General features: G+C 45.3%; 1 protein-coding gene across 1 annotated transcript; it reads left to right on the top strand.

Annotated features, from left to right (window-relative positions):
- Positions 1–1,687: 1,687 nt before the first annotated feature.
- On the top strand, positions 1,688–8,332 carry LOC116892232 (zinc finger protein 175-like). The gene is made up of 4 exons (XM_032893803.1): positions 1,688–1,957; positions 3,030–3,156; positions 3,420–3,512; positions 6,501–8,332. The coding sequence occupies exons 1-4, from the start codon at positions 1,886–1,888 to the stop codon at positions 8,045–8,047; spliced, it is 1,839 nt and encodes a 612-aa protein (XP_032749694.1). The 5' UTR covers positions 1,688–1,885; the 3' UTR covers positions 8,048–8,332.
- The last annotated feature ends 17,157 nt before the right edge of the window (positions 8,333–25,489 follow it).

Raw genomic sequence — 25,489 nt, 5'->3', positions numbered from 1 at the left:
ATATACAGCCACAAAAACTAGATAAGATTGATGAAGCTAAGAAGTGCAGGCTGTCAGGAACTGGATATAGCTCTCTCCTGAGAGACACAACCAGAGCATGTGAAATACAGAGGTGAATGCTAGCAGCAAACCACTGAATTGAGAATGGGACCCCTGTTGGAGGAATTAGAGAAAGGATTGATTGAAAGGCGCTTGCAACCCCATAAGAACAACAATGCCAACCAACCAGAGCTCCTAGGGACTAAACCACTACCCAAAGACTTTACATGGACTGTCCCATGGCTCCAACTGCATATGTAGCAGAGGAAAGCCTTGTTGGACACCAATGGAAGGAGAAGCCCTTGGTCCTGCCAAGGTTGAACCCCCAGTGTAGGAGAATGTCAGGGGTAGGGTGGATGGGGAGGGGAACCCTTATGGAAGAAGGAGAGGGGAATGGGATAGGGGACTTATGTCTGGAAAACTGGGAAAGGGACTAACATTTGAAATGTAAATAAAAATATATCCCAAAAAAAATGTATAGTGTGGTTCTAAGTAATGGAAACTTAATGTATTGTCTTTGCCCAGTGCCTTCTGAGAACACACGTTGCCCTTGGGCCATTTGGCTTCAGTAGCATCTGAAGTTGCTCATCTTTCAGGGCATAGAGAGAAGATGGGACCCTAGGATAAAGGTCTCTTTTCCTCTCCCAAGCTTCCCCTCCTATGTCACCACAATTGCCTTTCTACTCTTGGGTCCGATTATGGAACAGCACGCAGCCTCGTTTGCCCCTTTGAAAACCAGGGACATGGTTTTCAGTGACATACAGTTGACAGTACTGAGTGAAAATTAAGTAAAATTGAGTTGACACTTGCTGATTTCTAGTCAGTTTTTGGTTTTCAACTCTTAGTCATGTGATGCGTGCCTGTTTGGGGACTGCCCATGAATTTGGGTGCTTGTGGCAACCCCGGGGCTTCAGATCCTCCCGGAGCTTAATTGCAGGTGGTTGTGAGCCCCTGATGTGAGTGCTCAGAGATGGGAATGTTCAGACGTGTAAAACGGCAAACATAGACTCTGCACGGGCTAAAATGGACCATTTACAAGTACACACACACACACAAATGTTGGGCAGGGCAAATTAAGGAGCAGCTGCCATTCCGCATAGAACATAGCAGCTTAAACTGGGAACGAGAAGCCTGTAGTAGATTAGAACATCATTAAGCAGATGCATTATTTATATATTATGTGCATTTTGTATACTATGTAAATTACGTGTATTTTCTTTACTGCCAGGCAAGTGCTGAGGACTTGATGGTTCCTGATGCCTGTGGAACACGGGCATCCTCCTTTGTCACTTAAAGTCTTCTCTTCTCACAGTTGAAGGCTGAGGGAATCCCCTCTGAATTCCTCCTCACCATCAGTTCAAAATCATGGTCTTTTGTTTGCTTATGTTTGTTCCCTGGATCTTCATAAAAGTAAGAATTGGGCTGGGCATGGTGGCACCCACCTCTAATCCCAGCATTTGGGAGACAGAGGCAGGCTGATCTCGGGGTTCAAGGCCAGCCTGGTCTACAGCGTGAGTTCCAGGACAGCCATGGTGACACAGAAAAAAAAAAAAAAGGCAAACAAAAAAGAAAGAGTTGGGCTTTTGTTAGCCGTGTCTACTACTCACTGATGTGTCTGTGAACACCAATGAGTCAGGCAGGGGCCCTCAAAATTTCATGAGCTGATGTTGGCTGAGTGTCCCACAGCCCCTGACTTCCCAGGACTTTCCGGTGTCTTCGTAGATTCCTGGGTCAGGCCAAGTCCTTCATGCTGCTGATTTTCTGGCAAAACGAAGCTGAGTTCCGCCCGTCAGCTCTACTCAAAGGCTCCTCATGCTCACCCGAATCCTGAGGAAATCCAGACGACATGGCTGCTGACGTGAATTTCTGTCAGAAGTCCCAGAGACTGGGAACAGAGGAGCAGGATGGGTCATGTGAGGTGAGGAGAGGCGACTTTGGTTCCATTTCCCAGAATTAGAGTGGAGACATTGAAGTATCAGACTCTGAGCTCTGTTCCTGGGACAACCTTGAACCTCCAGCTAAGAAGGGGACCTGGACAGCTGAAACTCCAGCATTTCCTCATCTTTTCATGACGCGTTCATTGTGCTACTTCTTGGGTTTATCTGCCTATCTATGACTCCTGGGGAGTCCTGATTCTGTTCAACCCAGATGGAGGGGACTAGCTGGTCAAAGAAGTAGGTGCATTCAAGTTTAGCTTGTGGAACCAGAGAGTATTTTTGGCTTACTACTTGGAGCACAGCTGAGGAGTGGCCTCCATTGGCTTGAACAATTTGGGCAGTTGTGTCAGTGATACCCCCAGCATGGTTGTTGGTTTGTGAAAGTCGTATCCCCAGAATTGCCGCCCACCCAGTTGTGTCCAGCCCCTAGGTTTTTATTACTTCTGGAAGGGGTCTTTGGACCTCCAATATAGCCCTCTGTTGCTCCCTAAATTCATGGTGGATTTCCCTACCTCTCCTCTCTCCCAATCTCTCTCTCTGTCTGTCTCTCTCTCTCCCTCCCTCCCTCCTGGAGAAAGGTGTTCTATTGTACTTCAAGCCTCTCAGTTACAGTTTAAGCTGCTGTGCTCTATGGTGCATGACAACCGCTCCTTAATTTGTCCCTCCCAATACTTTCTCTGTGTATATAAAATGTTCCTTTTTGGCCTAAGCTGATTCTTTACATGTGCTGTTTTACCACCCTGAGCAGTGAAGCACATGCTATAACGTCAGCCCCCACACCGTTCTAGACAAGCATATTGTAGCTAATAGCTGTGAGCCTACATACAGAATTTTAGTGGAGGAATTGTGTCCTCCTTGGGCATGGGAGTGACTGAGACATAGTATACAGTCCATGGCAGGATATTTATTTATATACTTCTTTATGCCTGAACGTAAAATGTAAAATAAGTATTTCTGTGGGAAGTTTAATGGTATAACTGGGGCGGGGGAATCACCAAAAACACACGTCTATTGTCTTTCAATGAGTAATTCACAGAGAGTATGTCGTTACAGAGGTTGGTGTCCTTTGAGGATGTGACTGTGGACTTCAGCCAGGAGGAGTGGCAGCACCTGGACTCTGCCCAGAGATGCCTGTACCAGGAGGTGATGCTGGAGATCTACAGCCACCTCTTGGCAGTGGGTGAGCATGGCAGTGGGTCAGCCTGGCTGGCTGGGGGTCCAGGGTGGGCCTCATATTCATTTTGCAGAATTTGGCGGACTGTCAGAGGTCTGTTGTGATTTTTTACTTGTCCTCGTTGACTCCTGTTGGGCACCTTCTAAATGTCACTTTCTGTGCAGCGCTTGGTGTTGAATTGGGTACTTAGCCCACGCAGAGTTCATTGGATACCCTCTAAAGCCCGAGAAGATAGGTGCACACAAACCCAATGTCCTTCCAATCCACAGGCTATCCCAGGCCAGAGGCCATCCTCCAGATGAAGAACAGAAAGGACGCACGACTGGGGAAGATTGATTTCCCACATCAGAGGTGTGGTCAAGGTGAGTGACTGTTACCAGGTAGAGGTAGGTAGCTGAGAGGTGTGATCAGCCTACTAACTTACTCATCCCCTCAGTAGTGCACTCCTACATCGCCCCCACCCCCACTCCCAGTTTTCATAGAAAGCACTGTACTACATTTTGTCAGGAGTGTGTACTAGGGACAGAAAGGTGGTTACTGGGGAATATCCATGCTGATGAGCCTGCTGACGTTTACTTCTGATGGTCTGTACAAACTCTCAGGCCATGTTTGGAAATCATGAAACAAATCAAAAAGAGATTGCTGCTTGTACATCTTAATTGTCGACAGTTGACATTATCAACTTCGTTAATGTATTGCTTTTGTGATTAGTAAAAGAAATGTTTCCCTCTTACTTATTTTTGCTTCTTAGATTGCATGCATGTGTGTGTGATTTTCTCTGTGTGTTTGTTTGTCTGTCCCTGTGTGCTTGTGTCTGTCTCTGTGTGTCTTTGTGTGTGTGTGTGTCTGTGTGTATGTATGTGTTTCTGTGCCTGTGTCTGTCTGTGTGTGCATGTGTCTGTCTCTGTGTGTGTGTGTCTGTGTGCATGTGTGTATCTGTGTGTCTGTGTGTGTGTGTATTAGAAGAGGACCAAAGAGTGCTGTGTGTGTCTGTGTGTCTGTGTGTGTTTGTCTGTGTGTGTCTGTGTGTCTGTGTGTGTGTGTATTAGAAGAGGACCAAAGAGTGCTAGAGTTAGGTGACAGCACCCGTGTGGGGGAAGGAAACTGAACTCTGCAGCAACAGCAGATACTCTTAAGCACCAAGCTCTCTCTAGGCTCTTCTGTGACATCGTCTCATAATTATTTAGAGCCTCTCATTACTTGTTATGTAACGAGATTTTCTATGTATATATTATTTTTCGTATGTTTTATCATTTTGTGATCTTCTGAGTCTTTCACCCCATTTATTTATCTCTTCATTAAGTGTCCTTTTTCATCCGGAATCTTCTTTTGTGTCCCCCTTAATTGTGGCACCACTGTATTCCTGTTTTATATGTTCCCGTATCATCGTCTCTTACTACCTTTATGTCTCTACTCATTTCTCTGGATAAGCACAGGACACTCACCCCTGTGGAGGTCTGAGAGCAACGTGCAGAGTCAGTTCTCTCCTAGAGGTCAAACTCAGGTCAGCAGGCTTGATGGCAAGCACCTTTACCCATGAGCCATCTTGCGGGCCCAGCCATCTTTCTTATGACCTTTTAGACCCTTCTATTCAGATCTCTTGGCGAATTGTGTCAACTCGATACCACGTAGAACCATCTGGAAAGAGTCTTAATGAGGGATTGTCTTCATTAGGCGGGTCTGTGGGGAACTGTACTGATTGCCTTCGCTGACCTGGCAAGAGCCAGCTGTGTGGGCAGCATTGTCCTGCAGCCAGGTCCCGACTGTGCAGGAGTACAGAAGTCAAGCCAGCAGTAGGGATGTGTGTGTTCAGTCTTCCTCCTCTATTCACTGCCCGTGATGTGACCGGTTGCCTCAGTTATCCTGGTTATCCCACCACCTTAAACCCCCTGAACTGATGGGACGCTAACCTAGAATGGTACTCTACGATAAGTCCTTTCCCCGCTAAATTGCTTTTGGTTGGGGTGTTTTGTCACAGCAGCAGAAATGAAACCAGACAGGCTTCGAATTCGACTTTCGAATGTGCCTTTGTGTGTGCTGAGTGTTTAAGGAAAGGCTGTTTGAGATGCCGCCCTCAGCAGGAGGACGTGGGGAGTGACTGCTCTTGGGGGCCATGGGAAGTAGCATCACCTTCAGTCCGAGGTGACATGGGAGTCGATTTTGAGGGCACTCCAAAATGGTTACCCCATAAAGTAATTTTGAATTGGAACAAAAGACCAAACCAAGCAAACTTAGTTGAGTTAGAGCAGTAGTTCTCAAGCTTCCTGATGCTGTGATCCCTTAATTCCTTATGTTGTAGCGACCCCCAACCATAAAATTTTTTTCATGTAAATATTATGTATATATGATATACAGAATATCTGATATACGACCCTTATGAAAGGATCATTTGATATCCCCAACCCCTGCAAGAGGTTGCCACCCACACGGGTTGGGAACCACTGAGTTAGAGGATATGAGTAAATGCTTAGAGTTACGAGTAATTGACCATTTTTATATTGGTCTATATTGAGCTATATTGAGCTATATTGGAGTTATGTGTATGAGTGTTTTGCCTCATGGATGCCTGTGTACCCCACGTGTGCCTGGTGCTTAGCCGTAAGAGAGTGTTGAGTCCCCTGGAGCTGGAGTTACAGATGGTTGTGAGTGGTCATGTGGGTGCTGGGAATCTCAAAGCACAAGATCGAAAGTGATTGAAGATGACGCCCAACCTTTGGCCTCCTAAACAGATGTACACATGTGAACACAGTCACAAACACATTAAATAAGATATAAAGAAAATTAAAACTTGAGAGTGTAAAGATTAGGAGCAGAGGCTTGTGGAGCATGGGTGAAGTCTATAGATAATCCTTACAGAGGGAAAGAAAAAACAGAACAAATGGATGAGAAAACGGCCTACATCCTTCTCTTTTGACTTTGGCTGCCATTGACTGTGCCCAGTGATAGCCATGTCCGTTTTCTCCCTTACTTATTTGTCCTCCTGTATTCATAGCACTAGACCTCTTGCATAAATTGGTTATCTTTCACCAAACCCAGTTTCCCAACAAATTGCGTAAGCGATCTTGGCTACTCTGACGGAGGCTTCTGTTTCCTCATGAGGAAAGCAAGGCGTCTAGGTGTAGGTGCACTGTGGGGATGGTTGTGAGGATTCTTGAGTTTATGTATCCACCACAGAGAAAGCTGCTACATTACATAGGTGTGCAGCATATTATAAGGGCCATGAGAGCATTTCTCACCATTCTCACCGTCGTCAGAATCATTCTACCTGACACAGACTTCTCTGTGTTCGGACTCTGATTCCTCCTCCGTCAAGCTCACTGTGTGTCTGTCCCTTCTTCTCTTCTCAACAGGGCAGTCAGAGCATGACTCGCCACAGCAGATTTGTGTGACCGCCGCCTTTCCAAGGGACGCATCAAGAGTAATCACCAGAGGTGGTTCTTACTGTTCCACTATGGAGGAACTGTGGCAGGGTGGTGACCCTCAAAAGACAGATCAGCAAAACCAGATCCCACCCTCGAGTCCTGGTGCTTTCTTCAGCCAGAAAGCCGTAATCACAGACAACTGTGGTGGATGCGAAGCAGCCGGGGGATCCATTCCTTTAGGCCCCCACCTCATCTCTACACAAAAGAGATCTCCGCGACGTTGCCCGTGTGAGAAGGCGTTGCAGCCTAACCTGCAAGCAGACAGTGAGCATCAAAGCAGCGCCACAAAGCTCGGCGTTGTGGACTCTTGTCCGTTCTGCACACAAGGCCTTTCCAGTGCTGTGTGTACAGCTCACAGCACAGGAGACAGAGCATGCACAGGTAACCAGTGTGCCAACGTTCTCAGCCCTAGGTCACCACTTAGGCAGCATGGAATTCTTTCTCAGGACGAGCCAGTTGAGTATACCAAAGATGAGAAGGCCTTCACTGCCGGGTCAGCTTCGTGTCAGCAGCAAACAACGAACACGCTAGACTTAGAGACACATTTTATTTGCCACAGATGTGGAAGATCCTTTCTTCAGAAATCCGAGTTGAGTTTTCATCTAGGAACAAACAGAGAGGAGACATGTTATGAATGTCCTGACTGTCTGAAATCACTTACTACCCGTCCATCCAGCCTGCAGGCGCATCATGAAGCTCACACAAAGCAGAAACCTTACACCTGCCACGACTGCGGGAAGTCATTCAGTTATGCCTCCCACCTGAAGGTCCATCTTCGAATACACACGGGTGAGAGGCCTTATGTGTGTTCTGACTGTGGGAAGGCCTTTAGCCAGAAGTCAGTCCTCACCACACATCAGAGAATCCACACTGGGGAGAAGCCTTACGCATGTAGCCACTGTGGGAAATTGTTTGTCTATGCGTCGGATCTGAGGAAGCACAGTCGGTTTCACACAGGAGAGAAGCCTTACGAGTGCAGAGACTGCGGGAAGGTATTCAGTAATAAATCTCACCTGCCCGTGCATCGCCGGATCCACACTGGTGAGAAGCCCTACAAATGCCGTGACTGTGGGAAGTCGTTCAGAAGAAAGTCCCACCTTCAAGTGCATGGCCGAACACACACAGGTGAGAAGCCTTATGCATGCCCTGACTGTGGGAAGGCCTTCAGCCACAGTTCAGTTCTCAGCACACATCAGAGAATCCACACTGGGGAGAGGCCTTACGTATGCAGCGACTGTGGGAAGGCCATGTCTTCTAAAGCTCAACTGAGTGAGCATCAAAGAGTCCACACAGGTGAGAAACCCTTCGTGTGCGTTGAATGTGGGAAGGCTTTCGGCGGCAGATCTTCCTTACAAGTACACCGCAGAACTCACAGCGGTGAAAAGCCATTCGTCTGTCACAAATGTGGGAAGGGCTTCCTGCGCAAGTCACAGTTGTCGTCTCACCAACAAACTCACCCTGGTGAGAATCCTTAGGAGCTCGGTGCGAGCGTGTGCAATCATTGGGTCATATGTACCAGCTGAAGGAACATCATCGCACCGAAACAGAAGAAAATGTCCTCGACTGGGAAAGTTTTCAACAGCCGAAGGCTCGTCTTTCATTCTGTGCCGAGAAACCTAAGGTGGGTTTCAAACACAAGTCATATTTCAGTAGACCCAGTAGACCTGATACTATAGATATTGATCATGTGAAAGGCTTTACCACAAAGTCAATTCCTTATCCATGTTTTTAATTTAAATAAAGAGACCTAATTATAGCTATGCATTGCTTATTTTAGATACACAAACTATTATATCTGAGAAAAAAATAATTTGTAAGAAATACAGATACCCACATTCGTGTGTTAAGTGAATTCGTGAATTAGTCTGGGTGCACGCGTTTGTGGGGGTTCTTGTGTACTACGAGAACCTTTCTTGAGAAAAGTATATACCCCCTCGAGTATTTCACCAAAGCCCAACTCAGGGATTGGTGAGTTTATTGGGCATTCAGAACATGAGCGAGGGATACCTTCGGGAGCCTCCACTGTACTTAAAAGTCTCACCCCAGCATGGATGACCACTTGCCCATAACTACATAGATGATGTCCCTTCTTTAGTTAATCTACCATAGTCTACTTCAGCGTCTTCCAAGTCAGTGAGGCTACAGACCAGTTGACAGGGACGGGACTTGAGATACCAGCTGAGGGGTTGATGGCCTTCCACACCCTCCCTTATAAGGGAACTTTATAAAGAGACCACAGGTCCAACCTCAAGGCTCATGTAGATGTGATCACAGCTGCTCTGATGGTGATGACTGATGCTCAGAGGATGTGTGTCTGCAAGCAGATGTCAAAAGCAACCTCACGTGTCATTTCTTAGGCGTTTATAGACACCTTCCTTCTTTTGATTGAGGTACAGTTTCTTATTGACCTGAACCCTCCCCAAGTAGTCTAACCTAGAGATGGCCAGTGAGCTCTAAGGACCCACTGGTTTTCAACTCCCATCTCAACGTCACTGATACTGCAAATGCGTCATCATTCCTGGCCTTTCACCTAAGTTCTGTGGGGCCAAACTCGGGTCCTCATGCATGTGAAACAAAGACTTTACTGACTCAGCCATCTCCCTGGCCCTGTATTAGATGTTTAAAGGACCATTGTCATATAAAGAAATCTTGAATAATGATTTGGGATAAATCTCTCTGTAGTTACTGGTTTAAGGTACATATTTACCAAATTGTTGGAAAGTTTGTGGGAAATCATAGCATCATTTCCCTGTGTTATAATAGGACATGAATTTTTAAGTGCCAGAAAGCAAGTGACACATCTGTCATTTCTAATGATGTTTGCTCATTCATTTGTATGAATGTAAGGTCTAGCCAGCATTTAAGTATGTATGTATGTTTCGATATCTTCTCCCAAGTGCACACACACCCCTCGTCACTGGAGGCCTCTATGTGGTAGCACTGTCATTACTCTCATCCATGCCCCAGAACTCACTGGAGAAACCCCAACAGTCCTCAGGTACTGACTGAGGTATATGTTGACCTGGAAGGGCAGCTGGGAAGGTGGAAATAGGAAAGTCCACATGACAGAGACGCCATTGGTCAGGATCTCTATGGTGCATGTTCAGGTGAGGAAATGTTACTGAAAGTAACAGTAGGTGAGAGCAGGCAGACAAAAGACCACTTTAAAAAAAAAAAAAAGCTTCTGTGCAAAGTCCAAAAGAGGCAAATGCACAAATATACGCTGTTGTGCATAGGAAAACACACAGCAGGTTCAGTGGTTGCCACAGGAGAACAGAGGGACAGCATCGTGGTTGTGGGTACAGGGTTTCTAGGTCATAAAAGTGGTCTAGGGTCATATAGCGGCCATCATTTTGTGGTCTTAGTCACATATGGATTTTCTCTCAAATGAGAATATGTGAACATAGATACAAATTGTTAGGAGACTGTAGTTTTTATGTGGTAGTGACAAAGATCTAAAGAGCTCCCGGGGACTGCGGTATGGCTTAGTGCTTGTCTATGCATTTAATCCCAGCAGGAAGAAACAAAATGGAGTTGATCATACAGTGGTTAAGTGAAAATCCTGTTGAGAATTGACCGTTGTCCAGCTTTGTCAAAATTTAAAAAGATCCAGCTAAATTTTGGCTAGTTGATGTCATTGACTAACATTTGTGAACATGATCCAAGACTATCATGGCACATTGCTTTTGGCAGAGTGAAGTCAGATCTCCACAGAATTTGGGTCTCTTGTGTAGCATTTTCCTCTGAATTGAAACATTGCATCCTGGAGAGAGGCTTAGTGGTTACGGATATTTACTGATCTTCCAGAGAACTCAAGTTTGATTCCCAGCATCCATGTCAGGTAGCTCACAACCATCTGTAAATCCAGCTCAGGAGGATCCACACCTCTGGTCCCTATTGTCACCTATACTCATATGTACATAGCCCTACCAACACATACACATAATTTGGAATAAATTTTAAAGATGCCAGAAGCAAACAACTTACAAGTCTCAGGAAGTTACTGAAATGTAAAATGTATAGGGTCTCTCAACAAAGTTATAAAGTAGTATTTATTGCTGGGCACAAGAGGGTCTCTTGATCATAAAGCTGCCTGCAGGTTGTACAGAGAGTTCCAGATATAAATTCATTGCCCCTGCTGGGATGAGTTTTGTACTGATGCAGCTGCCTTTGCTCTATACAAGCCTTTCTACGTAACCTCCATTCCTATTCCAGTCAGCCCATTAGGTCAGTGGTTCACTGAGTTGGACTTCAGTGGACTCATTACTTTGATCTGTTATCAGGACCCTATCTGGTAGAAGCAGGCATTTGTTCACATCTCAGGAAGTCCATCACTTCACTGGAGATCACTGCTGTAGCTGTTGTTGCATGAGTGTTTGTCTGTACAAAGGCCAGGAGGGGCATCAGATCTGGAACTGGAATTACAAATGGTTGAGAGCTACTATGTGGATAGCAGGAACCAAACATGGGTCCTTGGCAAGAACAGCAAGTTTCCCTGCCACCCAACCATTTTTTAACTAGGATTTTTTAAGTTCTTTGTACAGCTAGATACTAACCCTCTATCGGATGTCCACTTGGTAAAGTATTTTTCTCATTCTATAGGCTGCTGCTTTGTCTTGATAATAGTGTCCTTTGCTGTACAGAAGCTTTTTAGTTTCATGAAGTCCCATTCATTGTTGGTCTCAACGCCCCTGTTATCAGTGTCCTGTTTAGAAAGTTCTGGGCCAATGAGTTCAAATCCATTCCCCACTTTCTCTCCAGGGTGTCTGGTTTATGGTGAGGTTCTTGATCCACTTAGAGTTTTGTGCAGAGTGATAGATCTGAGTCTTTTCATTCTTCTACATGTAGCTGTCCAGTTAGGCCAGCACCATTTGTTGGAGATGGCTGTCCTTTCTCCAAAATGTATTTTTGGCTTGTCAAAAATCAGGTGTCCTATCCATGTGTGGAATGATATCTATCTAGGTCTTCAGTTTGATTCCATTGATCGATGTGTCTGTTTTCATGCCATTACCATGCGATTTTATTACAGTAGCTTGGCAGTACAGCTCGAGGTGTGGAATGGCGAGACCTCCCGCAGTTCTTTTATTATTTGGGATTATTGCTTATCCTGTGTGCCGTTGGTTGCTTTCTTTTTCTAGGTTACCATATGAAGCTTAAGATTTGTTTTTCAGCTTTTGCGAAGAATTGTGTTGGAATTTTGGTGGGGATTATATTGAATCTGTGGATTGCTTTTGGTAGGATAGCCATTTTCACAATATTGATCTTACTGATCCATGAGCATTGGCAGTCTTTCTATCTTCTGATAAATTCTTTAGTTTCTTTCTTCAGTGTCTTAAAGTTTTCAGTAGTAGTAGTAGTAGTAGTAGTAGTAGTAGTAGTAAGTAGTACTAGTAGGAGGAGGAGGAAGAGGTAGTAAGTAGTAGTAGGAGGAGGAAGAGGAGGAGGGGGAGGAGGAGGAAGTAGTAGTAGTAGTAGTAATATACAAGTCCTTGACTTGCTTGGTTGGTGTTACACAAATTGGTTTTTTGTTTGTTTGTTTGTTTGTGGCAGTTGTGTGTCTCTAATTTCTCAGATTCGTTTGTCATTTGTATATAGGAAGGCTACTGGTTTTTGTGTGTTAATTTGTATCCTGCTACTTTCTGTAAGTGTTTATCAGCTATAGAAGTTTGGGGGTGGGGTTCAGGGTCTTAATGTATAAAATCATGTCATCTGCAAATATGGATGCTTTGACTTCTTCCCTTCTTTTTGTGTCCCTTTGCTCTTCAGTTGTCTTGCTGTTCCAATTAAAACTTCAATATCATTTGAGTAAATAGGGAGAGAGTGTGGACATTGCCTGATTCTGGCGGGAATGCTCTGAGTTTCTCTCCATTTAGGATGATAAATGGCTGTGCTCTTCCTGTCGTTTATATCCTCAAACTCCCCAGGGCTTTATCGCTAAAGAACGTTGGATTTTGTTACAGGCATTTTCCGCATCTACACGAGATGATTATGTGGGGTTTTTTTCTTAGTCTGTTTAAGTGGTGGGTGACACTTATTAATATGCGTGGGTTGTTGTCCATCGCTGCTTCTCTTGGATGGAGCTAACTCGATCGTGGTGTGTAATCTTTTTGATATGTTCTTGAGTTCATATTGCAAGTACTTTATTGAGAAGTTTCGCATCTGTGTTCCTAAGGGATATTGTCTATGATATTCTTTTTTGTTTGTTGTTGAGTCTTTGTGTAGTTTTGGTTTGGGATAATAGTGTCTTCATGAAAAGAATTAAATGTGCCTTCTTCAGTTTCTATTTTGCACTTTGGATCGTCAATGGAGTTAAGTCCGTAAAACAAAGACTCGGGGTCTGCAGTGTGGATTTTTCTCAGGGGAGGTGGCTGGGGACCCAAAGAGCATTTACGAAGCTCAGAGGATCCAGAGTATACCCAGCGCTGAGTCTTCACCAGAAGCAATTGCATGTAAAGATATTATAGAGTGACTAAAGCATGTTTATAAGGAATGGCATGTTCGTTTAATAGATCACCATGGCAAATAAAAACCATGAAATATGGGTAGGGAAATATCTGGAAACCTAAGAAGCCCAAAGAAGAAACAGCACGCTGCCTGAACCTGCAGGTGGAAATGTCTGTGGAACAGACTGCTTCCTTTGGTCAGTGTGTCAGGGCTCAGCGCGTGCTTAGAAGCAGGATATTTCTCAGACAGGGCAGTTGGCAACATTTCACAGCCTCCCCTGCTGAAAATTCACATTGCCATCTCTCAGTCTTGTTCCACGGGCTGAGCGGCAGCAGCTGCAGCAAGCTCCACACAGGCCCCTGCGACTCCAGCTCCAAGGGACCCGAGGGCCTTTGCTAGCCTTCTTAGGGATCTTACACACCCGTGCATACATGCACAATATACTCGATTGTTTTAAAGGAAAAAAATACAGGCAGAGGGTATTTTTCAGAATGTGGGTCCAGGTATCTGTAATTACAGAAAGGGGGAAACTAAGGGAGGATGATCGCCTCCGAAAACCAAAGCAGATAAACAACACACAACAGTTTACATTAGGAATAGGTTAATGTTCACGGTGTTTAAAAAATAGCCTGTCAGTGTGGTACAGCGCCACATTTTTCCTTTAATCTTACCCATCTCTTAGTTGTACTGAATAAAAATTCCTTAATTCTGTCCTCCAATATCGTGATCCTATGGGTACCGCCCGCCATGACACTTCCTCAGGTAACAAGAATAATCATCAGTAGTCCTGGCACACCAGGACCGGTGTTAGTGGACGTGACTTCTCGGGAGAGAGCCTAATGCTACTGAAACAAACCAACCAAAAGAAAATGGAAGGGGCTGGGAGTAACCATTTCCATTTAATTCCTCAGGAGGGTCTACGTTGATGTGGCTGTCTGAACACTGAGGCAGTGTGGAATATTACATCGGGGATTCCCTAGTGTACTTGGGCGGGTCCACCCCCACCCCCCTGAGTACAGAGCTCTGAGGTGTAGGTGAGCAGAGGCGGCATGGTGAGGATGCTGTACTGCCCAGCGCCAGCTTGTGCTGAGGCACCTGCAGGGGGTTGCAGTGGTTGAGCTGGGACTGTAGTCCTGTGGGAGTCCAGTTGCTGAGGGCCATGATGTAGCAAGTACAGTACTTTATGGGCTGGGGAGACCCTATCAGGAGGACTGGCTCTGGGACAAACACTGGCCTGCAGGAAGAAAAAAATAGCATAAAGAAAATAAAACCGGAAAACTAATTTATCCACAGTTTGTGCCCAAACTGAGACAACAGTGATTCCCAATTTTTTGCTTATGCCTTTTCTGTTCCAGAGGTACAGCTTGCAGAGGGATAGAACAGTGCTATCCCTCTTTGTCCATTTGCCTCTAAACCCAGTCAGCAGAGCTGGCTGGGGGTGGTGCTTTTGGGCAGGTGCTAGGGCTTCTGGGGAATTTCCAATCCCAGAGTACTCTCTTTCTGGAGTGGAAGAGACAATTTTAAAAAAAAAGAAGAAAATGTAGTCCCTACTTCTTGTGTCCTTAGGATGTACATGTGTATGAACCAGTGCTGTCTTCTCCCTCTCACTCCATGATCATGGTGTCTGACTGACAGATAGCCAAAATTATACCGCTTCTGTATTAGGACATGCTATTCGAGCAGCGTTTGGGATTGAGTCTAGGAAATTAGATTCTTTGGGAGATGTCTGTTGGCTTTCAAGGTCTCAGTGACCGGAAGGTAAAACTGCAGTTCGTGATCCCCAGGATACTAAATGTTATCTACATTGGCATTCTGCTGGTGTAGCGAAGGTGACTCCTTATGGATAGGCACGAAGTCGTGTGTAAATTGAGGTCCTGGCGCACAAGTGCAGGTTTTTGAACCACGAAAGGAATTGGGTCTGTGAATTTAAGTGATGCGTGAGAAAGGACTATTCTGTGTGACGTGTCATGTATTGATGCAGAACTAGTATCGAAACTAAGTAGAAAGCAGAAATTCCCCACCCCACCCCCTTGAGCTTTAAAGTCGAGAGGAACAACCAAAGGTTGTCTCTGGGTACCGAGAGCATGAGATAATGGGGGCAGTGTATCATGAGAGACTTATCCCTGCCTGCTCTTAACTCTGTGACCATAGGGCAAATTACAGAATAGCACCCAGCCTCAATACCCGAAGGATACCGGGCATGACTGAAGTGGCTGTGTGGAAGTTCAATAAAAAGGAAGCTTGTGGCTTGCTGGGTTTGATTTGTAGTTCTACATGCCCGGGAGGTGCTGGTCTTGATGGGCCTCCTTCATCAGACTCCCACCCGGTGCTAATGCATATCACCTGCATCCTCACTCTGGCAATGACTAAGTTAGACTCCGATAACAAGAGTGGGACTTCCCTAAGCTTGGCCTGCTTTGCCAAGTCAACGTAGCGGGTCATTTGGGTCCTGAGGTCAGTGTTGGGCTAGTGGTCACATGGTCACTGACTTCCCAGAACTCTCCAATGTCTCTGTAGAACCATGACCGACGGCAGTACTCAGGTGATGCCACGACTGACCTCTGCCCAGCAGCTCTGCTTAGAACCTCTAGTCGCCCACCCCGCTTCTAGCTCCTGTGCAAATCAGATCTTCTAGCAAGAGCTTCCTAGATAGGAACCAGTGAAAGCATGCCTGCTGATAGGAAATTACCCCAGAGACCCACAGCACAAGAATGGGGTGGGTCATGTGAGGCAAGCAGGAGCTTTCCTGGGTTCAGATCTCCAGAACTAGAGACAGGCACTGGAAGGAGCAGGTCCCGGGCTCTTGGTTTCTGAAATGGGAACACAGGAGACGGGTGCCCCTCATCGCATCCTTTCGTGACATGCTGATCATGCTACCTCTTGAGTTCTTCATTTAGATTTGTCCTTGTGACTCTTCTATTCCCCAAACGAAGAAGGTAACTACAGACCAAGGGGCTTTTTCCCCATTGAGCACAGCTAGTTAAACCAGTGAGTTTATTGTGTTTACCTAAGGGGCATTAGTAACTTGGGCACCTGTTTCACTGGAAAGCCCTGTCTCGGCATGGTGGAAGAGTCATGAGAGCTAGAAGACTCCAGGGTTTCCTGTGCAGCTGGCAGAGAGCTGCATTATTGAAGACTCTCCTCTTCCCACCCTCACTCCCCCGTTGAATATTTCTGTCCATCGAAATAACAGCTACCCAAAAACTTCTTTCATACATGAGTTCAGATTGCCACGTCATCAATCCTTCGTTTTTTTTCTCTCTCATGCCTGCTCACTGGCCTTTAGTTTTGTTTTAGATACATTTGGGCTATGTTAACCAGGATGACCCAAGCTTACACCAATCCTCCTGCCTTTGCTTCCCAAGAGGACTGTACCACTACTATAAGCTTCTGGGTGATATTTGAAAGCTTAGCATGCGTATTTTATTTTTATTTTATCTTATTTTATTTTATATGTATGGATATAGTTTCGCCTGCAGGTATGTTTGTGCACTGCATGTGTGCCTGGTACCTGTGGGGCATAGAAGAGGTTATCTGTTCCCCTGGAGCTAGAGTACAGATGGTTGTGAGCCACTATGTGAGTGCTGGGACTCAAACCCACGTCCACTGGGAGAGTAAGTTCTCTCAACTGCTGAGCCATCTCTCCAGCCCTGAAAGCTTGGTATCTTGAAGTAATACTTTGTGTTAAGTAAGCTATAGTATTAAATTGATTCCATCTATTTCTTTTGAATATGACTACCAGAGATTGTGAGATGACTTAGAGCATTGGTTCTCAACCTGTGGGTCACAACCCTCGGGGAGGGGGGATCACATACCAGATATCCTGCACATCGAATAATCACATGATGTTTCCTAACAGTAGTAAAATTACAGTTATGAAGCAGCAATGGAATAATTTGATGGTTGGGGGGGGTCACCACAACATGAGGAACTGTATGAAAGGGGCGCAGCGTTGGGTAGGTTGAGAGCCGTTGACTTACAGGTGTTCATTATGTTTTCACTGGAGAGCGTTGGTCCAGAGGCTTGGTGAGATTTGAATTAATTAGCAAGAGCACTTGACAGTGTGGGTAGTGTGTTGTATTCTGTCAGGTGTGCACCATGTCGGGTCATCTCTCTGCTGTGATTAAAAATTGATCACTTTCGGGGTTGGGATTTAGCTCAGTGGTCTGCCTCGCAAGGCCCTGGGTTCGGTCCCCAGCTAAAAAAAAAAAAAAAAAGAACCAAAAAAAAAAAAAAATTGATCACTGGGTTCAGGTCTTATCAATTCAGCCCTCCTTTATGAAGACCCCAGAATGGTTTCACCAGTACAGGTAATAGCTACCCTCCCCCCTCTTTTAACGAAAAGAAAAGGTGCTGCTGTTTGTAACTGCCTTCCAGGCTGTCCTTCTGTAGTGTAGATCTTACCACCAACTCTTTCAGGTAGGACTGAATCATGTCTGGTATCCTTGATAAAGAAAACAACTTAAATATATAGTAGCGAGACATTTTTAAAGTAAGCTTTTATCCATAGAATGGAACGGGAAATGGGTGTTTATAATAAGCCCAGTGAGGCGTCCTGATGAGTGTACCAGCCCAGCCCTGCAGTCTTCAACCCCAGCATTCATGTTTCAGAGATGAGTGTCATTTGATGATGTGACTGTGAACTTCATCCAGGAGGAGTGGTGGCGCCTGGACTCTGCCCAGAGACGTCTGCTCCAGGATGTGATGTTCTTGAGCTGTCTGTTCCTGAGGGAATTGCTTCAAACGATCCAGTCACACTGAACGTCATAATTGTGCTGTGATGACTCCTGTGTTCCTTTCTGCAATCCTGGTACTTCCGACACTGCATGTGTTACCATATTTAGAGTGTGTGGGCGTGGCTGTGTCTGTAAGAGTGCCAAAGGTTCATGTGTGGAATTCAGAAGGCAACTTACAGAAGCTGGCTCTCCTTCCACCATTTGGGTCCTGGGAATCAAACTCAGGCTTGGCAGCCAATACCTTTACCTGCTGAGCCAGCCCCTCGTCCTTACTTCCTGAGTCAGAGTCTCACTGAACCTTAACTCTTACCACATTGATGATAAGCCTGAGGGCACTATTTTTGGATGGGTGGGTGGGTGGTTGGGAGAGAGGGGATTTCTAAAGATGGGCAGAAGATAATTTTCTCACCTGTTTTAGGAGATTTTCCATATTCGTTCATGGAAACTCAAAGGCAGAAATTCTAATACAACTACTGGTGGCCTGAGGTGGGAAGAGCATTACATTAGTCTTGGTGCCGTTGTTCTGTTTAATGAGGGCTGCCCGAAATACAAGCCCTGAGGGCCTGGAGAGTAACCGCCTTTAAAAGTTAGACACAGTGGTCCTACCGTAGATATTGGCTGACACTGGACGTTGTTTTGTTGACACTCGGTTGGGGTCCAGGAAGCAGTGTTGCCCTGGAACAAAGCAGGTTTAGTGAGGCTTTAGTGAGCGGGTAGAGGATGTGAGCGGGCTGTTGAGAGGCCATGGGTCTTTCCGCCTGAGTAAGAGATGTTGGAGAATTATAGAGAAGCCTTCCAGCATGGTTTCCCGCAGGTTACACTAGACCTTTCCAGTAGTGAATTAAAACCTTTGTACACTTATGTGTTCTCTACAACATGAAGAGTTAGGCACACTCTAAGCGTAAGTCTGGAGATACATAACGTAAGCTCGAGAGCATAAACCAAGCCAGTGTAAGCGTAAAGTTCCTGTCGCGCGAGGGCTCGGTGGCAGACTTCTGGAATCGCAACACTTTGGAGTGGAGGCAGGAGGCTCAGAAGCTGGAGTTTACCCTCAGCCACATAGCTAATTTAAAACTAACCTAGGATGCATGAGATGTAATCTACAAATACAAACAAATGAAATAATGAAAATGTAAGGGTCTGGGTTCTAGCTCAAGGATAGAGCGGTTCTTGCATGAGAATGGCTGTGGGTTCAATCCTCAATCCACAGGTGAAACTTAAAGAAGGAAAAACTGCAACAAGAACCATAGCACATGAATTGGATAGAGGGACATCGCTATGCATTTCTCCACAGCCGATGAAATCCTCCACTCTGATTCCCTACTGCACCCGAGGTGCTGTTCCCAGAGTACCCCATGAAAGACTTGTCTTTTTCCTACCTTGCCTTCCCTACCTCATCCAAGAAGCCGAGTACCCTATATAAGAGTTGACCTGATTGCCTTTGCAAACCTGATCTTCCATGCAGAGGAGCAAGGTAATTTTGGCCGCTCCCTCGAGCAGTCTGTTTTTCTGTTTGTTATTTTCTAAAACAGCGAGCGTGGGTACAGTTGCCATAGCTACTATGTCGATGGCATAGGTGCCTGGTACTTGCTGAGTGCTATAAAGATGAGTGTCTGACATACCATACGGGCTGCAGGATGCTCTACTCACTATTCCCATAATCAGCATCATTAGTACCTGACTCAGGTGTCTATTCAGCCGAAATCAACTCTCTGTGATTCCTTCTCCATCCTGTTATGGTGCCTATTCCTTCATTTCTTTCTCTTCCTAGAAGGGGAATCTGGGTTTGACACCCCAACGTAGGAAGTGTCTGAGGAAGTCTTAGTTGAAAGTGGTACAACATCTGAAGTCACAAAAGGTGGTTCACGGTGTTCTGTTTTACAAGAGTTCTGGCAAAGTCCTTAGTTCTTCCTCCTGGCCCCATGGTCCCAGAAATAAGACTCATATTCAAAATATATTTACAGAACCTTGGCCATATAGATAGGCTCTTCTCTGGCTAGATATATATAACTTAAAATATACCACTTATTCTAATCTACATTCCACCATGTGGCTGGTTACCTGTGCTCAGGTATCATGGATACATCTTCCCAGTAAATCTCCCTCCTGGCTCTCTCCCAGAATCCTTTCTCTCTCCTGGATGTCCCACCTCTATTTCCTGCCTAAAGCCATAGGCTTTTTAATTTGACAGGTGATGCATCCATACAATATACAAAATACTCTCTCTACAAAGAGAGATCAGCAAAATCGGATCCCACCCTTGAGTCTTGATACATCCCTCAATAAGAAAATGCTGAACACGGGCCGTCTCTGTGAATGTAAAGAGTCTGGGAAAACCATTGCTGTGATACACAGCTGTATTTCTACATAAGAAGGACTTCCAAATGTTCATTTGTAAAAGGTTTTTACCCTAACCTAGAAGCAAATGGTCAGAATCAAAGCAGCATCAACCCAACAGCTTAATGGCACTGTTGCATTGATCTACTCTTCACAGGAGGCTCTTGGAATGCTAGGTGTAACATTGCTCACAAGGAGATATCATACAAATATAATCGGTTTGAAAAAGTTAGCCATGAACTACCACTTAAGCAACATGGAAGTCAGATTCAGGAGAAAACACTTGAGTGGTTTCACTAATGTGAAAAGATGTTCAGTGGCAGGCCAGCCTTTCCTCAGTATCAGATAACACATATTAAGGGAAACCCTTGGTCTGCCACAAATGTGAGATAGCCTTCCTCGAGAAATCTGAGTTGATATCTAATCAAGGAACTCACATAAGAGAGAAGCTTCATGCACGTCCAGCCTGTGGTAGGTTATTCACAAATCCTTTGGCAATAGAGCCCATCTGAAGATACGTAACTGAATTGATACTGGTGAGAGATCTTATGTGTGTTTTGAAGGTGGGAAGGCCTTCAACCAGAAGTCAGTCCGCAGCACACACCAGAGAATTCACACAGGCAGAAGAAACCCTACACATGTACACATGTAGTAACTGTGGGAAAGCCTTCTGTGCTAAGCTCCAACTCCAAGTCCTTGAAAGAATTCACACAGAAGAGAAGCCCTGTGTGTGCACAGAACATGGGAAGGCCTTTAGTGCCAGGTTAGGTTTCCACACACATAGATGACTCACATTAGGGATAGACCTTTCGTATGTCACAAATGTGGGAATTCCTTTCTCCAGCATCAGAGCTGACATCCTATCATCAAACTCATATTGGGGAGAAGCCTTGCAGGACTGTGGAAAACCGTTCGGTAAAACATCCTGCCTGAGGGGGCATCGTCACATTCACACAGGCGAGAGACTTTACATATGGTCTGTTGTGGGAAGACCTTCTGCTGGAAATTCTCAATCTACACCAGAAGATTCATACTGGAGAAAAACATACGTAACAAGTATGGGGAAGCCTTTAGTCAGAAGTCATGCGTTGGAGAATTCACACTGGTGAGAAGTCATAAATGCAGTGACTGTGGGAAAGCTTGGACTTCTGAGAGCCAACTCCAAGATCACCAGCAAGTTCACACATGTGAGGGGCCATATGTGTGTCCTGAATGTGGACACACATTCAGTACAGTAGCAGGTCATCTTTGCCAAGATGTCACTTAACACACTAGGGAGAGAACGTTTGTCACAAACGAGGAAGGCTCCTCCTCTGCAAGTCAGCATTGCCATCTCATCAGCAAACACACTGGGGAAGAAGCCTTATGAACGCCATTACTGTGGGGAGCTGTTCCATCATGCGTAACAAGTATGAGGAGAATCGTTACTGTCACAGCAGCTATGGCCTGTCATTTAGCAATGGATCCCAACTAAAGCAGTGTCATCGAATCCGTTACATGAAGACACTGCATTTTCAATTTGGAAAGATCTTCCATCAGAGATTTCCTATAGGAGAGATGCCTTGAAATACAGTGGCTGTGCATGGGCCACTGAATTCACACATTAGAGAAAGCTTTTGTGTTCACTGACTGTGGAAGGCCTTTAACCAGAAGTCAAGAACCACGTACCAGAGAATTTACATGGCAGATAACTCTTCACTGCTGTGACTGGGAGACCCTTAAGTGATAAATCCTGACTGGTTTTATATCTGTGAGAGAACCTATGTACCGATTTGTATTTTTTTTAGTAAGGCCTTCAACAACAGCTCATATTGCAATAGACAGCAAGCAGCTCATACCAGGGGCGGTACCTGGGCCCATTGACACAGTCTTACTAAAATGCTGGGTAAGACATCGGGACATTTGGGATGGACCTCTTCACTGATGTCTGCTGGGTTGATCTTGGCTGAGGTTGGAGTGGATACCCTCCTTTGGAATTCCTGAACAAGAGACCTGGACCAACAAACACAGCCCTTCTCTCAGCGTTGGCATGCCTTGTGTTTAAGAGGTGTGAAACAAAGAGTTGAAGTCTGGCTGGAGTAATAGTTTGCTAAAGGAATGCCCCCAGACTGTATCCCCAGGAATGATGTTCCATTCTTAGGGCACAAGGTCCTTCCCATTGCAGCTCTCTCTCTCTTATGCCTAGCACTACAGCACTACAGAGCCTGTCTAGTCCTTCTTCACACGCAGGCTTTTCTGTTTACCTTTCCAGAGATACCACAGAGGAGAGGCAGGTCCAAAGCCACTCTAAGCCATGCTACCTCGGTGTGAAGGAAGTAGCTGTCTCATGCAAATGTCTAGCTGTCTCATGCAAATGTATAGCTGTCTCATGCAAATGTCTAGCTGTCTCATGCAAATAAATATCTAGCATCTTCTGTAGCCTAGCCCCTCTCCAAGCCTGCCAGTAATACTAGACATGAGCTGTCCTGTTCCAGGGAACAACGCGACATTTCTTTTTTTTTCTTTTTTTTTTTTTTTTTTTTTTTTTTTTTTTTTTTATTGGATATTATTTTATTTACATTTCAAATGTTATCCCCTTTCCCGGTTTCCCCTCCAGCAGCCCCCTATCACATCTCCCATCCTCCTGCTTCTATGAGGTTGCTCCCCCACCCACCCACTCCCTCCCGCCTCCCCTCCCTGGCATTTTCCTACACTGGGGCATTAAGCCTTCATAGGACCAAGGGCCTCTCCTCCCATTGATGCCCAACAAGGCTGCTATGAACATAGAGCAGCATGTGTCCTTGTTACATGCTGCCTCATGCAAATAAATGTCTACATGGGAAGCATCTTTTGGGTATATGCCCAGGAGTGCTATAGCTGGGTTTTCAAGTACTATGTCCAATTTTCTGAGGAAGTGTCAGTCTGATTTCCAGAGTGATTGTACCAGCTTACAGTCCCACCAACAATGGAGGAGTGTTCCTTTTTCTCTACATCCTTACGGGCACCTGCTGTCACCTGAGTTTCTGATCTTAGCCATTCTGACTGGTGTGAGGTGGAATCTCAAGGTTGTTTTGATTTGCATTTCCCTGATGACTAAGGATCAACTCTATATTTCCAAGCCTCTGTTGTAGTCTGTAGAGTGGGGCTTATGTTTGGATCAGCCTTGACGTGTAGTACTAGAGCAGCATTTATAGACAAGGGCGTGTCAAGCTTAGCATTCTATTCTAAGACTAGACGTTGTTCTCACAGCTCAAGAATCCAGCATGGAAATCCCACACCACTTAAATGTGTTCTGCATGTTCTTTCCCCACCACTGAGTACTAGGGAACCTTAGGGGTTTCCATTCTCAGTAGTCTCCTGCATAATCTATTCTCAATGTGTCTCTCTGTACAGCCTTCAATCTCACTAATTTGATGAGAGCAGGCCTCAACTTATCTGTTGTGTCCCTTAGCATAGGATCTTGAGACCCAACACTGGGTACCTGACTTTCACCTCCTCCATGTTCTGGGGACTGTATGTTCACACAAGGAAGAAAAGACAGGACCTGGGAAGCAGGACCTAGCCATCTGCCCCGACCCCTTCCTGTGACAGCTACTGGAAACATTTATGATATGGGTGAGCTGTGTCTCTCAGATAGTTTCAAGTCCTCAGGCATGTCCTGGCATTTTCCCCAGCCAGCCAGGCCTCAGACAGTGACCACAGGTCCCTAACTGTGGCCTAGAAATGAAAGGGACATATTTATCTAGATGTTTTCCTTCAGTTCTTACTGACTCCATGGAATGTTTCTTGAAAGGTGAGATTAGTTGTAATCTTGGAGTTGTGGGGACAGTTGACATCCAGTAGACAATAGGTGTCCCTTGTTGATAGACTGGGACATAGAGTATATAAGGTTACTGGCACAGCCAGGCTCCAGGGTTCCTGGAATGTGGATGTGGAATATACATGAGGAAGACATGCAGAATCAAAAGTGGAACCAGGTACAGTAAATTCCTGCTGTTTTATCCTTAGCCAATCTCAAGACATGGTCCAATACCACTCTTATAGTGCAGATCCTGTAACCTCCCAGAGCTTGGGACATACCTGCTACATGCACATGGGGACTGCTACAGTAATTTCATTTGAAACGTCTTTTTTCTTCCTGAAAGACCATTATCTCTTTTGAAACTCAGATATCCATAGAGTAAAGGTGGAATTTGTGCTGGGTCAGTGTGATTGTGGCCACTGAAGTCATATCTATATTAATCCTTGTATGAATCACTTGCCAGAGACACAGTTTAAGGTAGAGACATATTAGGGTGACCACTGGGACTCAAGGGTACTGAATGGTTGCTATTTCTGATATTTTGATGGGGGCATCATAAATTCCATGTCAAGACCCATGTGAGGAGATAAGACTCAGCTTGACTCAGACCTTATAACCCCTGTTTCCAAGCCTACACACCTGTCTGGAGCAGGGCCATCAGCATTGTGGTGGGAAGTGTGTGAGTGCTGGGCTTCTATGAGAGATCACCAAAGGGAACAGATACTGTGGGGCTGGAGATGCTATGAGACAGCCAGAGTCCTTGTTCACAGAAAGCAAACCTCAGGCCCACAGGTGGCAATATCATCTGCAGAGAACAGAAAGACACCTCAAGCCAGAGGCCAATGAGATGTTAGAGACCCTCTTGGGGAAGGAGAAGAGAACATGCCCTGCTTCCACCTCATACTTCTCGGAATAATGGGATCTGAAACAGACATTCTTCCTGATTTACAAGCTGTTGATAGTTTTAAAGAAGTTCAGCCTGTCTTGAGTGTCCCTTCAGGAGTCTATGAGGTTTCCCCAGGCTTGGGAATTTGGTGACACCATGTTCTGGGAATGTTATTGCTAGGATGAAGGGTTATTGATTTCTCTGATGATGGATCAGAAAGTGGCTCTTTCCTACCAGGCATCTCAAACTCTATTTCTCTACTGGTTATAATTTCCTCTCTTGTGGACATCTGATAATATGTGGGGACATTTAATTTATTAAGCCTCGTGGGGGATTTGAGCTCCTTTCATTTATTGGCTAGAGGTCAGGGATACTGCATAACATTCTAAACACCCATGGCATCATCACAGTCAAGAGTCATTAAGTTTCAACTTGTATCAACAGTCAGAAGCTTGGAAGGTGCTGCAGTAGACCCCAAATGTTATCATATCTGCAAGGATGAAAGTTCATTGACTATTTAGGAACATAAAAGAATAGTGATCTTCGGTAAAATGTTGAAGGCAGATGTTCACTAAACCAGCACTTACTCTGAGCTGGGGCTGATGGCAAATGCAGCAAACTCCATTCATGTTTTTCCATGTTAGGAAAGCCAGACAAATGCCAGAAAAGGGATAGGCTAGAAGGGCTTTATATGACTCTATACTAAAACATTTCATCCTGGAGCAAAGCTCCT

This window comes from Rattus rattus, chromosome 2 (assembly GCF_011064425.1).
Source record: "Rattus rattus isolate New Zealand chromosome 2, Rrattus_CSIRO_v1, whole genome shotgun sequence".
NCBI lineage: Eukaryota > Metazoa > Chordata > Mammalia > Rodentia > Muridae > Rattus > Rattus rattus.
This window is presented reverse-complemented; position numbering and strand designations above follow the sequence as displayed.